Genomic DNA, 12432 nt, shown 5'->3' with positions numbered 1-12432 from the left:
TGTGAATCAGTGGTAGGGGCTGGGAGCAGGCGTTACAAAGGCGTGTACCGGTGTACGGTGACATGCTGCACCTAGTCCAGGTCCTAGTCCTGGTCAATATGTAGTAATTCTTCTGCAGCAACTCGATTGCGAGTGCGCCTGTTGCTGTCGATTATCACTTCTTCTCTGGGCTCCTCATGCAGCACAGCTTCACAGCTCTCTCCCCTTAAGCGAACTTACATCACCCCAGCAATCACCCCGGCTGGCCATGCGAAAGGCATAGGGTCAACGCTCAACTGTCAACGCTTATCTGGACTTCATGCACCAGATCCTCAAGACGCCTCGCCCCTGACCAAAATGAGCATTCATCCCCGAAGTGGCGACAGGCGAGGCATAGGGTCAACGCTCAACTGCCAACGCCAGGGTGGTCAACGCTCAAATGAATCTCTGCACCAGATCGTCAGATGCGTCGGCCTCAACCGTCAGCAATAGGTGACTGGGCCCAAATCAGACCATCGAAGCATTGCCGCACCCCAGATACCAATGACCCAACCCCAGAACCATTGGACCCACTCCGGACCCCACCCCACCCCACCCCACCGCGCGACTGTGTCCTTAGGGGATTGGTTCAACGTTAACCCCCACCGCACCCCACCCCACACACACCATCCTGGAGCTGCCAGCACTCCAACGACCACCTCCCACCACCTGCCAATATGGCAGTACGATAGGCCCAGCCGGTCCGAGCGCCCGCTCACAGCTTCTGCTTGGGCTCGAACTTGATGCTGACACTGTTAACGCAGTGGCGCTGGTTGGTGGGCGTGGGGAAGCCCTGCAACAGCCAGTGGGGGAGAGGGCATCAGCAGGTAGGCGCTGTGTGGCAGGCCGCCCCACGGCATGACCAGGCACGCCGTAAGCACGCAGAGCAACCGACGGTGCAGACTGGCACCCACCGTGCATACGCGTTAGAGTCTTACAAAGCAACATAACACATATCCCACGGCTCGAGCTATCCCGCTAGCTCCGACAACCTCCTCAGGCATTGTGCGCATTTCGTTTCCTTAAAAGCATCTTCGGTCCTAAGACCCACCTCGCCCTCGAACACGTGGCCCAGGTGGCCGCCGCACTTGACGCACGTGATCTCAACGCGCTTCATGCCGTGGCTCACGTCCACGTGGCGCTCCACGGCGCCCGGGATCTCGTCGTAGAAGGCGGGCCAGCCGCAGCCGCTGTTGAACTTGGTCTCGGACCTGGCGTTTTAGATGGGTATGAAGATGGGGGCGGGGTTGGGGGTGGGGAGTGGTGGGAGGATGGGGCAGGTGCGCACAAGTATGCTGCGTGCGGACCGGCATTGAGGCCAGGCAACGCAGAAACCCCTGAGGCGCAGCTGGGGCGGGGGCGGCGGCAGGGGACTCACGTGTAGAGGGGTGTGCCGCAGCCGGCGCACCGATACACGCCGTCCTGTACAGCGTGGCGATAATGGGCGAGGTCGGAGCAGTCAACAAACTGATACCGTAGCAGTAACCGGTGGCGCCAGTCGTGTTGCATGCACCCGACAGCTCCTCTGCTACCGCGCACACGCCTCTTCCGGACCACAGGAAGTGCGTATAACGTTTCAAAGTGACTGAGGAGGCAGTCGTACGAGCACCCTGGTGTGTGCCCGTATGCGAGCACCAGAAGTATGCAGTGCGGTACTCTTAGAGCTCGCGGAGCTACCGTATATAGGACGCAACCTCGTGACGCCCCTCTCCCCTCCACTTCTGGCCTGGTCCCCACCATCCAGCCCGCCCGCCCGCCCACTCACGTCGAAGTGCTTGTTGTACACGCCCGTGCCGGCCCGCTCCGTGCCCTTCTCCCGCAGCACACGATACTGCGGCCGGTTGAGGTAAGCGTGTGCGATGGGACAGGGTAAGGGTTTGGCACAGTGAACTGCAGGGCTAAGACGTGTAGGGTTTTACACGTTGGCGTGGTCGCTGCGGAGACCAAAGCGCTGGTTCAACGCGTCACAACTTAAAAGCGCGTCACGACTTGTAAGCTAATATAGACGAATCCGGAGAGCGCAGCCTTCCGCGCAGGGATGCCCGCGTGAGGTGCACACCTGCTCCTGGGCAAACAAGTCGTTTGCAGCCGCGCCACAGCCCCGCCGGGTGCCCGTGGCCCCCCTAAGGCCACGGACAGCCCCTCTATCTTATAGACGTAACTCGTAGCATATCTGACAAAGCAGCCAAGCTCTCACCTCCTCCGTGCTCAGAACCTGCTTCCACGTGCTCTCCGGCGTGTCTTTCCCTAGCTCGGCCGCGTTGGCTGCCATGGTGGTTAATGTGATCAGCAACACAAGCAGGCGCCCCAGCTTGTCTCCAAGGGGTGATACGCGATGAAGGCTACACGACGGTGTTGGCCACAAGCCTGCAGGTCACGGGCAGGAAGGTCACAGGGTGGGCGGAAGGCCTGCCACGTCCCCGACCACACCACACCACGTCTCTTATTCGGCCTTTGCTTTACACCTGGCTTTACAATACTGCACAGCAACCCTCCTCACTTATTTCCTCGCTCTTAATCCGTGTTTTGGGCGCGGGTTGTGTGAACTTTTGCCTCGTCTCAGGGTCCTCGGTGTCAAAGTCGCAATCTTCGCAAGGATATGCAAACTAGGATTGCTTTGTTTAACAACGGTTTGTGCTAGCAGCTTGAAGTAGGTGAATCCAGACACCGATGCGATCCACGAGAGGCGGATGCCCCCGGCTTCCAGCGATCGAGTCTACGTACACAAAAATACTGTAAGAAACTGCAAGAAGACTCGACATCGCGTCGGTACTGCGCAAGCTGGGTCAGCTGGCACACACGGCCAGCCAGCTCGTGACGCCGTGACACGTTTACACGGTGGCCAGCACAGTGCCTGTTGCGGACCCAGTCGACCAACCCTGGGTCTGGCGGGCGTGCACCTTACTTGCCTACACACCTCTGCACAGCCCTCGATCTATAAATGCCCCATGCTCACAGCAGCCGGTGGACAACGCACAACCAGCACAACGTCTGGCAACATCAACGCAACCGCTTCTTCCTTTGCTCATTAGACACCTCATCCAACACAAGATCCCCTGCATAACCCCCATCCTAGCCACCACTATACCACTAGGGTTACTGCCACTGCGCCGCTTCCAGGTCCTTGCGCCCTTTACAGGAAGGGCGGGAAGATAATCCACCGGCGGGGGTACTTGGGCCGCCCGTCCTTGCCGTCGAAGAGCTGAAGAGGGCAGGGGCAAAAACGCGCAACAGTCAATGCAACAGCACCATTTGAGGCGTACGGCTGTGGAAGGCCGGAAGGAGGAGTCGGAGGTTGGCTTGCGTACTGTGGGCGCGGGGAGATTTATGGGTACGAGCGGTCCGCGTGCCGGCTCACTCGGGAGCCGTGGCCAAAGCGCAGGCGGTTGCAGTGTTCGTGCACTAAATTCGGTTATCCGTGAAACGAGTGTGCAAGCCCCGTAGAACGGGCCGGACTTGCTATAACAAATGAGCATCCGGTACCAAAGACGTTAGAGGATCCGCTAACTTAACCAGCCGCGCAAGAGCTAAGACTAGTTTTGTTCTCCGGTCCACTTCGCCTGTAATCAAACTTTCAGTAGGACAGCGTGCTGCCGCCCTCCTCTCCACACCCTCACGCCATGCCGTACCACCCCGCCATTCCCCCTCTCCAGGTCTCCTTATCAACCGCTTCCCGCCCCCTCCTCCCCTCCCTTGCTCCCTCCCATCCCCTAGCCCTGTCAAGTCCCCTCCCTTCCCCTTCCCCACGCCCAGGCCCGCACCTTGCGCAGGCGGTTGTGCTTGGCGATGGCCCACTGCGTCATCTGCGCCGCGCCGGTTGCGGCGAACAGGTAGGCGGGGATGGACTGTACCGCCACGCTGTACAGCAGCCAGCCCCAGATCTCAAACGTGTAGTTTGCGCACGACACGTAGTTGAACAGGCCGCCCTTGGGGATGCGGTACTCCTTCTCGCCGGGCTTGCGCAAGCCCGCCAGGATCAGGTGAGACCTGTGGGAGACCGTGCGAGCGCGTAGGGGGTTGTAAATTCCAGCCCAAACTAAACCAAACCAAGCGAAAACGAGGGGAGAGAGAGTGTGTGTGTGTGTATGTGTGTGTATGTGTGTTGGGGGGGGGGCAGCGGCTACGTGTGAGCGGCTGTTTGACCCGCAAGCTCCACCTGACGCGGCGACCTAGCGTCCCACATACGCACCGGACCCCGTTGCTTGCTGCCGCGCCCACTTAGCCGCACCCTAGGCCCCTATGGCCGCACCCACCAGAAGTTGCCGAGCTGCGCGAGCACCGCCGCGGCCAGGCAGGCCACGCTGACGGTCTGGTTGGGCGCGGTGTACAGCGGGTGGTTGACAAAGTAGGACACGTAGGCAGCGTAGCCCCAGTAGTAGCCGCAGTTCTTGAACAGGTTGAAGATGGGCATGGTGGCGTGCCCAAACCTGTTGCATGGGGCAGGAGGAGGCAGGCGTGCGGAGGTGGAGAACTAGGTGTGGCGGGGTGCAAGGTGTGGGGAGGCGGTGGCCATGGCGAGCAGGTGAGCAGCGACATGAAGGGTGGCGGAGTTGCGAGGCTGCGGCTTAAGCGCAGCGCCTGCAGGGCGATTGCGTCTTGAGCTCCCAGCCAGCACCCGGCCTCTCCTGCTGACCTACCCTCTGCCCTAAGCCCTGAGCCCTGAGCCCTAAGCCCGCCCGCCCCACCCCGTGGCTACCCTTGAAGGTTCCTCGTCGCGCCCCCATATCCCGCCCTGCCTCCCTGCCCCGCCTCCCCCTCCTGCTCCGCCGCCCCTATCTGCCTCACTTGTGCACAGTGAAGGTCTCCACGATGCGCTTGGCGTAGTGGAAGCACCAGTAGGCGCACGCCAGCTTCTGCACCAGCGCGTGCTGGGTGCCGCCGGCGGGCGCCCTGGTGGTGAGGGCACCGGGTGGTGGTGCGGATTTGCAAGTAAGACAAGGACCAGGGGTCGACATGCGCGGAGTGCGTGATGGGTGGGTGGGCGGAAGCAGTAATCACAAGGCACACGGAGTGCGGGGCATGCCGCGTCTGGCCCGCGGTACCCAGCACGGGCGCCGCTCAGGCGCCGCCCTTCAGCATCTCCTCCTTTCCAGTCCGCACCTTCCTGCCCAACCTTTCATGCCCCATGTGTGTGGTTGCGCACAACGCGGAACTGCGCCCTGCTGCGACCGCCCCTGGCTGCCGGCCACGGACTCAAAGCGCATGCTGCCTTTCCCGGCATGCGGCGGAGCCGCCCATCCCTAGGCTGTAGCTCCTCCTTTCACTTTCCAGCCATGCAGCCTCCCCTCCCCTCCTTCACTCCATGCCTCCCCCATGCCTTCCCTCACCACTCACTTGATATGCGGGTACAGGTACTGCGGCAGGAAGAAGAACAGCGGGTACACCACCAGCGGCCCGAAGTACTCCCAGAAGAACACAGTGCTGTAGCCGATCTGCCAGGAGAGGTGGGGAGGGGGTAGCGCATATCGGGAGCAGGGGAGGCAGAGGAGGGGAGGGGTTGCGATGCAGTGGCAGTGCCGCCAGTGTCGGTCGCACGCCTCCTCGCCTTGCCTGCTGCACGCTTCGCCGTGTCGCATCCCGTACCAACCGCTAGCGTGCAACCCTAAACTCTAGCCACCCGAAAACCTGCTGAGACCCTTGGGACGCCCCCGGTCAACCGTTGCCAGCGCGCCCTTCCGCCCTTGCGCTGCTCAGCGTTCCCCGCCCCCTGCTGCTGCTGCCCATCAATCACACCTGCGGGCCCAGGTCCTTGAACTCTAGCTTGCCGCCCTCGGCGAGGCCGTAGTCGCTAAGCCGCTTGCTGTCGTCGGACAGCACCTGGCCGCGCGTCTCCCCGGCCTTCACCGGCAGCGCAAACCGCTGCCGCGCTGGGTAATAGGTCTTCTTGAGCCCATGAAACTTCTTCTTCAGTTCAGCTACGGTCGACTGCGAGGGGTAGAGCGGGGCCCCGGCAGGTGACGTTCGGCGGGGCCAAGGCACATTTTCGCGCCGAGATCCTTGAAAAGCACCCGACTCACGTCTGGGTTCACGTCCAGCGTGGCGATGGACCTCCCCGAGCGTGAAACAACCTCCAGCTTCATTCTCGGCGCCCCGTGCTCCAGAAAATCGTCAAGTAACAGTTCTACGTCGCCCTTCAACGTTCGGCTTGACAAGTAATCGTGGTTGTAAGAAATGAATATGTTTTATACCACTCAATATCGATCGGCTCGCCTTCTGTCCCAGGCGCGAACATCGGTGCATGGGACTCGCGACTTCGCGAGGCAGGGGCCCTTGGATAGCCGCATGCAGCTTGATTTGTAGAACCCACTCAAACACTTGCCAAGATGCAGACCATTCGTGCCCTCAACTCGCGTGCGCTGGCTTCGGCCCCTCGTCGCAGCGCTATCGTTCTGCAGCCTCGCCTCACCGTTCGCGCCATGGCCTCGAGCGACGGTGTGAAGCTGGACAAGTCCACGCCCGACTCGGTTTGGAAGACCCTGCTGAACGCGGAGGAGGTGGGTGCTCGCGGGGCCCGGTGGTAATCGTGTGGCAGGCCGAGAACACACACGGTCGCGTGGAGCGCTGACGTGTACAATGTGCGCACTTGGAGCAATTGTTAGGTACGATTGTTAGTTGGGATGCTGCGCGTCCGCACGCGCACCCGCAAGCTCACCTTGCGCAGAACTCCGCACCGCAACACCCGACCCGTGCCCCCGCGACCGCGCGCACGCGCTTGTGGTCCGCCCTGTCCCCAAAGCCCTGCCCAGCTAATCCTCAGACATTTTAATGCCGGTTTGTGCAGTTCCACATCCTGCGCCAGAAGGGCACGGAGCGCGCCGGCACTGGCAAGTACAACAAGTTTTATGAGGTGGGTGCCTTCTTGGTTGGGCTTCAGAAGGGAGTCTGGGCAGTGCAGCAGTTGCGCCGTTGCAGTCAAGCACGAACGGCACCTGCCTAGGATTGAGGCGTTGAGGGCACATGCGCTGATGTGCGCGGCTAAGCTGCGTGATCGCTCAAGCTGCAAAGGAAGGGCTCCGTGGCGACTACTTCGCTGCTGCTGGAGCTCCACGGTCGGCAAGGGCTGGGCAACAGCTTTCATGCAGGCAACACCTTTTCGTCGGTTGCCAAAGCTGACTTTAACATGTATGGCCGGCTTGCAGGAGGGCACCTACAAGTGCGCTGGCTGCGGCACTCCCCTCTACAAGTGAGGCCGGCGGGGCCACGCTGCGGAGACGGGGCGGGGTTTCGGACGGGATGAATGGACGGGGTTGGTGAAGTCGCTGGGGAAAAGCCAATGTCACGGTGGTGGGACAGGGCGACGGTGGGCAAGGATGGGAGCTGGGCCGGTCAACAGAGGGATTGGGGGACGATGGCCGCAGGGTTGCGCGGGAGCCGCACCCGCACAGCAGAGCGACGGATGCTTGTATCCAGGCAGGGCTGTGACTTGGTAGTGAAGGCTCATTCACTGTGATTCAGCGCTCGTGCGGTGCTGCGCTGCACCTGACTTCTGCCCAGCGCCCGCTTCCTGATTCAGCTTTCCGCGCACCGTACATACCGGTGCTCCTTCCCTCACCGGGCCGGCCATGACATGCACGCACACGAACCCCCACACAACTCCCCACCCCCAACCTCGTCCCCACCTTCAACCCCAGGTCCGAGACCAAGTTCAACAGCGGCTGCGGCTGGCCCGCGTTCTACGACGAGATCCCGGGCGCCGTGGACCGCCACGTGGACAACACCTTCGGCATGCGGCGTGTGGAGATCACGTGCGCCAACTGCGGCGGCCACCTGGGCCACGTGTTCGAGGGCGAGGTGGGCTCGGTGGGGTCGCGGGGGGTGGGGGGGAGGGCAAGCGAGCGTGTGTGGCGTGTGGGCGCATGGTGCGTGGGGTGATGCGGGCGGATACGCGAGCTGTGGGTGCGGCTTGTGTTGATGCCTCGAGGGGGGCATGGGCATCGGGAGGGCGCAGCAGTCCTATGAGGCATGTTCAACATGGTTGGAATCGTGTCGGGTATTCACATGTTCGGTAACGTGGATGCAGTCGTGCTAACGTGGATGGGGTCATGCTAGGCGTCGGGGCCAGGAGTGAATGAGTGATGCCCTGTGCGCAGCTGCTAACCTGCACGCCGCCATCCGTCCATGTGGTGTCGTACTGCAGGGCTTCCCCACCCCCACCGACCAGCGCCACTGCGTCAACAGCGTGAGCATCAAGTTCGACCCCAAGCCCTAAAGCCTGCGCACTGCTTTTATTTACTGTTCATGTTTGCGCGGTGTCGGTGTGTTACGTATACTGTGAGACCTGGTGTCGTGGACTTTCGGGGCTGGGATGAGGAGGCACTTTGCTAAGAGCGGAGTGATGGGAAGCATCGTCGAGGATGGGAGCTACGGTGTGCTTGAATCGTGCTTGAAGTTCACGACAACTGGAATGAGGGATGCGCGAATAGTCGTACGTTCGGATGTTGAGTGACCTCTGCTCTCCGCATAGGAGAAGCTTGACGAGGTGAGATGCCGTTGGCGGAGCGGAAGTTGAACAGGATCTGAGAGACAGACGTGTAAAGCATGTCAAGCAGTTAATGCCCAACAGCCCAAGGATCGTCCGCGGCGTTAGTGTTTACGCACGTGCTCTTACATACTCAGGGTGCGCCGCGGATCCGGTAGTGCGCACTACATCATGACCTGAACCAGCAGCAATGCTGACATTGGCGCGCAAATTGCCGTCACCGCGGGCGCCCCACAGCAAGCTATTTGGTGGCAACCGCCTGGGACTGAGGGTGTGCCAGCTCCACAGTTCGCAGCACCGTGCTCACACACCTACATGGCTACATCACACATTCACACCTAGGTATAAGTCACGTGAGCCAACAGCATCAACCTACATCACATCCCATGCGTTCCTGCTCAGCGCTTGCCGCGGCCGCCCTGCTGACCCGCCTTGCCAGCCGCCTTGCCAGACCCCGCTGCAGGCGCAGCCGCAGCGCCCGCCCCCGCACCCGCGTGGGCCGCCCGCGCGCCAGTAGCGCCAGTAGCGCCAGTAGCGCCAGTAGCGCCAGTAGCGCCAGTAGCGCCAGTAGCGCCAGTAGCGCCAGTAGCGCCAGTAGCGCCAGTAGCGCCAGTAGCGCCAGTAGCGCCAGTAGCGCCAGTAGCGCCAGCCGACGGCGCTGCCCGGGCGGCATTGCGCAGGGTGTGCAGCACCTTGGGATCAATGTTGACCACCCGCAGCAGCCACTCCAGGAAGAAGTGGTGGTAGCCCAGATGGGACTCGGACGCGTAGACCGGGAAGGTCACGGCCGACGCGTCGGAGTGGCCGTTCAGCAGCGCGACGGTTGGCACGTTGCGTGCCGCCGCCTCCCGTACCGCCTCACCGCCGTATGACAGGTCGAGTACGACCACCAGCGCGGGTTGCCGGAAGCGGCCGCGCCCGGCGCCGGTCTGGGAGCCGGGCAGCAGAAGGCGCGCCTCTGCGGTGCGTGCGGCCGTCAGCGCCGCCAACGCCTGCAGGTGGGATGAAGGGTTTCGCAGGGCGCAGCACTTGGATTCGGATTAGTTGGAGTACAACTGGTATTACGGTACAGCGCTGGTGGTCATGACTACAGTGTGCTAGGAGACACGCACCGTGTGAGCAAGTCCTCATGTCGCCGCGCACCCCCCCCCCCGCCCCTCGATCTATTGCATTTGGGTTCGGTATAGTTGGGCTGGGTTTGGGCTGGTATTTGCGACCCCCCACCCCCGCCCACACACAAACACGCCCACACACACACAAAGCCCCCTAAACACATGCACAAACACGCGCGAACGCGCACCTTGCGGCAGCCGCGGTGCGAGGCGGTCTGCTCGCGCTTGTACACGCTGTGGGTGAGGCCCATGGGGCTGCGCGCGCCCGCCAGCAGCCGCTGCATGTCGGCGGCGCTCAGGCGCGGCGCCGGGCCGCCCAGCACGGCGGCGGGGTTGCCGCGGTCCGGCACGAGCGGGTTGCGGAACACCAGCCCCTTCTCCGCCATAATCTGTGGGCCCGTGCCACAGCAAGCAACCGCACAGGAAGCCCCGCACACACCACTCAGGTGACATGGCGTGAATGCGATGGGAGTTACTGGGCAGACACTGGGGGTGGGTAGCTGTACCTCCAAAGCCCATACTAATCAGAACCCAGCATCCGAAGACACGCCTATGAAGCGCGGAGAAGCCGTGTCCCAGGCACACGGCACGGCTCTGTGGGGACCCACAGCCCGCTTTCCACATGACATACACGACATCACAACACACGCTCCTGCGCTCGCCCCCTGCGCTCCGCCGACCCTGTGCTCCGCCGCCCCTGCGCTCCGCGCCCCCGCTGCTGACCTGGCGGTTGGGCTGCGCCTTGTCCGACAGCAGCGGGCAGTGCCCGCCCCGCGCGTCCGTCTCCGCCAGGCAGCCGGGCAGCCAGTCGTCGGCCCAGAACCAGACGTTGGAGTTGAGGCACAGGTGCGCCGCCTCGCGCAGCAGCGGCCGCATGCGCGGGTTGGAGTTGACCACCACCACGTGCCCGTCCTTCTCCAGAACCTGGTGCGTGGCGGCGGCGGGGCGATTGGGGCGAGTGGCGGGCTTGCCGGTTTGCTGGGGTCTTGCCAATGCGTGTGCGGTATTGCTGACACGATTCGTACACGCACATGCCCGCAGGCCGTTGGCTTCGGACACGTACGCAGTCACATGCGCTCTCCAAGCCGCACCCGCATCCCACCCCGCAGACTTGCCGTGCAGCCCAGCGCACTTCGGGTCTGGCTCTCGTGACACCCGCAGCCCGGCAGACCGGCACGAATCCCGCCCGCCCCATAAGCCCACTCACGCCACAAGCCCATCCTACCGTCTACCGTCTACCACTTCCTTAACTAATCATGAATGTAACCCCACCCCCACACACAAGCTCGCCCACCCACCTGCCGGATCACATGCAGAGCGCGCATGGTTGACGACAACGTGGCTGCTGGGTCAAAAAACAGCGCCGCGTCGCGACCCCCGGGCCCGTTCTCCAGCTGCACCACCGGCGCGCCCGTGCCCAGGGCCTGGGCTAGCAGCGCGCCGTTGCGCACGCGGCCCAGCGGCAGCGGGTGCACGATGGCGCGCATGAGCGACTCCATGTCCAGCCCCGCCAGCTCAGCTTCCTCCAGCTCCGCAGGGGTGTTGGAGAGGTGGGGCGCGTTGACCGGGGGTGGGGGTGCGTTGACCGGGGCTGGGGTGGACGCTGCAGTGCTGAAGGGGAGGCCGGTGCGGGCCTGAGCTGCTGCAGACGCGGCGCTGGCCACCATGGGAGTGGGAGCGGTGGATGCGCATCCGGAGGCGAGGGCGCCCAGAGCTCGGCGCTGCGCTCCCCAAGCCAGCGGCAGCTGCGCAGGCGACAAGGGGATCCCGGCGGTTTCGGTGTTCGGGTCTTCGGAGACTACATCTTGCACTGTAGGGTATCGTATCTGAGCACCCTCTCCCCTCCCTGTACATCCTAAGCGCTATCAAGACTTGCCCAGCCTCTTCTCTGTATCTCCATTCCCGCTTGCGGCGGTACTTGTCTCACCGAGTGGACCCCGTAGCTCGTGCTGGCGTCTCTCCCGCCGTCCCGCCATGCCGCACTCGCCGACGCCGATGGCTCGACCGCCACGACAACCGCCGCTGCTGCCGCATCCAGCACAGCTGCATACGATCAAGGACGATACGGGTCACCGCGAGGTCCATAACACTCACAGTCCAAGCCTGCGACCGGCCATCAAGGTCGCACCTGGGCGCCCCAGTGCGGCAAGCCGTGTCAGCATTGTAGCGTTGTGTCAGTAACTGATTATCGCCACGGATAGCCGCGCCAAGAAGCCAGAGGTGTCGCAGTCCAGGCTCCAGTCGGAACGTGCTGCAGAGGCGATCGAGTTGTTTTCTATAATCTAAGAGCTCATGTTTCTCACGGTTCTCGAAATGTATGATGCTGTTTCCTGACAACTGGAAAGCTGTGCTTCAGTGGAATACACTGAGGCACAGATAGGCCCAAATTGTCTTACAGCAACAGTAGCGCTTGAAACTTTATGAGTTTACATATTGACGGAGAGCAGGGGAACGTCTGCGCTAGACATGGGGCAAACATGTCGGGGCAAAACACACACGGCGGGGCGTGGAGTGCCTCGTGAATCGTGATACCCTGGGACTGCGGCCGCGACTGGGGCCGGCACTGATTGTGCAGGCGCTGACAGTTGTCGGTGTTTACAGTCGATTTCCCCGCCCGCTACCCGTCACTGTCGCGGGCATCAAACCGATGAACCATGGACAGCTCCAGGCGGTGTTGCTTTCCAGCCAGGCTTTGGAGGCACGCAAGGGTGATGCAGGTCTAGCGGTGTGTGCTCGGGACGCTGCTGTGCTTCACTGACTTTGAAATTGACCAAAGCCCCACTCTCCATCTGCTCTACTTGTCTCACGCCCCAACCTAGAGGC

At 62.5% G+C, this 12432-nt stretch overlaps 4 protein-coding genes across 4 annotated transcripts; 1 reads left to right on the top strand and 3 right to left on the bottom strand.

The window, feature by feature from the left end:
* Positions 1–20: 20 nt before the first annotated feature.
* Positions 21–2744, bottom strand: CHLRE_14g615100v5 (uncharacterized protein). Its single transcript, XM_001698950.2, has 6 exons — positions 2519–2744; positions 2216–2385; positions 1784–1849; positions 1397–1440; positions 1070–1229; positions 21–811 (listed from the first exon to the last, which is right to left on the bottom strand). The coding sequence occupies exons 2-6, from the start codon at positions 2288–2290 to the stop codon at positions 734–736; spliced, it is 423 nt and encodes a 140-aa protein (XP_001699002.1). The 5' UTR covers positions 2291–2385; positions 2519–2744; the 3' UTR covers positions 21–733.
* A 93-nt stretch (positions 2745–2837) lies between these two features.
* Positions 2838–6187, bottom strand: CHLRE_14g615050v5 (uncharacterized protein). The gene is made up of 7 exons (XM_043070069.1): positions 6036–6187; positions 5752–5943; positions 5353–5450; positions 4804–4908; positions 4272–4445; positions 3780–4005; positions 2838–3220 (listed from the first exon to the last, which is right to left on the bottom strand). Exons 1-7 carry the CDS (start codon positions 6096–6098, stop codon positions 3152–3154), a joined length of 927 nt encoding a protein of 308 aa, XP_042916742.1. The 5' UTR covers positions 6099–6187; the 3' UTR covers positions 2838–3151.
* A 97-nt stretch (positions 6188–6284) lies between these two features.
* CHLRE_14g615000v5 (uncharacterized protein) lies at positions 6285–8565 on the top strand. Its single transcript, XM_001698999.2, has 5 exons — positions 6285–6512; positions 6800–6865; positions 7158–7201; positions 7650–7809; positions 8156–8565. Exons 1-5 carry the CDS (start codon positions 6342–6344, stop codon positions 8225–8227), a joined length of 513 nt encoding a protein of 170 aa, XP_001699051.2. The 5' UTR covers positions 6285–6341; the 3' UTR covers positions 8228–8565.
* A 45-nt stretch (positions 8566–8610) lies between these two features.
* On the bottom strand, positions 8611–12034 carry CHLRE_14g614950v5 (uncharacterized protein). The gene is made up of 6 exons (XM_001698948.2): positions 11738–12034; positions 11537–11652; positions 10908–11354; positions 10333–10533; positions 9798–9998; positions 8611–9489 (listed from the first exon to the last, which is right to left on the bottom strand). The coding sequence occupies exons 1-6, from the start codon at positions 11769–11771 to the stop codon at positions 8896–8898; spliced, it is 1593 nt and encodes a 530-aa protein (XP_001699000.2). The 5' UTR covers positions 11772–12034; the 3' UTR covers positions 8611–8895.
* Positions 12035–12432: the final 398 nt, after the last annotated feature.

The sequence above is a fragment of the Chlamydomonas reinhardtii genome, chromosome 14 (assembly GCF_000002595.2).
Source record: "Chlamydomonas reinhardtii strain CC-503 cw92 mt+ chromosome 14, whole genome shotgun sequence".
NCBI lineage: Eukaryota > Viridiplantae > Chlorophyta > Chlorophyceae > Chlamydomonadales > Chlamydomonadaceae > Chlamydomonas > Chlamydomonas reinhardtii.
Note: the sequence above shows the minus strand (reverse complement) of the source record. Positions and strands in the feature narration are given on the sequence as shown.

Coding starts and splice junctions, on each gene's coding strand:
- CHLRE_14g615100v5 (XM_001698950.2), bottom strand. CDS start 2,290: ATGGCAGCCAACGCGGCCGAGCTAGGGAAAGACACGCCGGAGAGCACG. Junction 1,850..2,215: donor AGGTTCTGAGCACGGAGGAG/GTGAGAGCTTGG, acceptor AACCGGCCGCAG/TATCGTGTGCTGCGGGAGAA. Junction 1,441..1,783: donor TGTACAACAAGCACTTCGAC/GTGAGTGGGCGG, acceptor CACGCTGTACAG/GACGGCGTGTATCGGTGCGC.
- CHLRE_14g615050v5 (XM_043070069.1), bottom strand. CDS start 6,098: ATGAAGCTGGAGGTTGTTTCACGCTCGGGGAGGTCCATCGCCACGCTG. Junction 5,944..6,035: donor CGCTGGACGTGAACCCAGAC/GTGAGTCGGGTG, acceptor TACCCCTCGCAG/TCGACCGTAGCTGAACTGAA. Junction 4,909..5,352: donor TACCTGTACCCGCATATCAA/GTGAGTGGTGAG, acceptor CCTCACCACCAG/GGCGCCCGCCGGCGGCACCC.
- CHLRE_14g615000v5 (XM_001698999.2), top strand. CDS start 6,342: ATGCAGACCATTCGTGCCCTCAACTCGCGTGCGCTGGCTTCGGCCCCT. Junction 7,202..7,649: donor TGCGGCACTCCCCTCTACAA/GTGAGGCCGGCG, acceptor CTTCAACCCCAG/GTCCGAGACCAAGTTCAACA. Junction 7,810..8,155: donor GCCACGTGTTCGAGGGCGAG/GTGGGCTCGGTG, acceptor GTCGTACTGCAG/GGCTTCCCCACCCCCACCGA.
- CHLRE_14g614950v5 (XM_001698948.2), bottom strand. CDS start 11,771: ATGCTGACACGGCTTGCCGCACTGGGGCGCCCAG. Junction 11,653..11,737: donor TGCCGCACTGGGGCGCCCAG/GTGCGACCTTGA, acceptor GATCGTATGCAG/CTGTGCTGGATGCGGCAGCA. Junction 9,490..9,797: donor CGCACCGCGGCTGCCGCAAG/GTGCGCGTTCGC, acceptor TCCCACCTGCAG/GCGTTGGCGGCGCTGACGGC.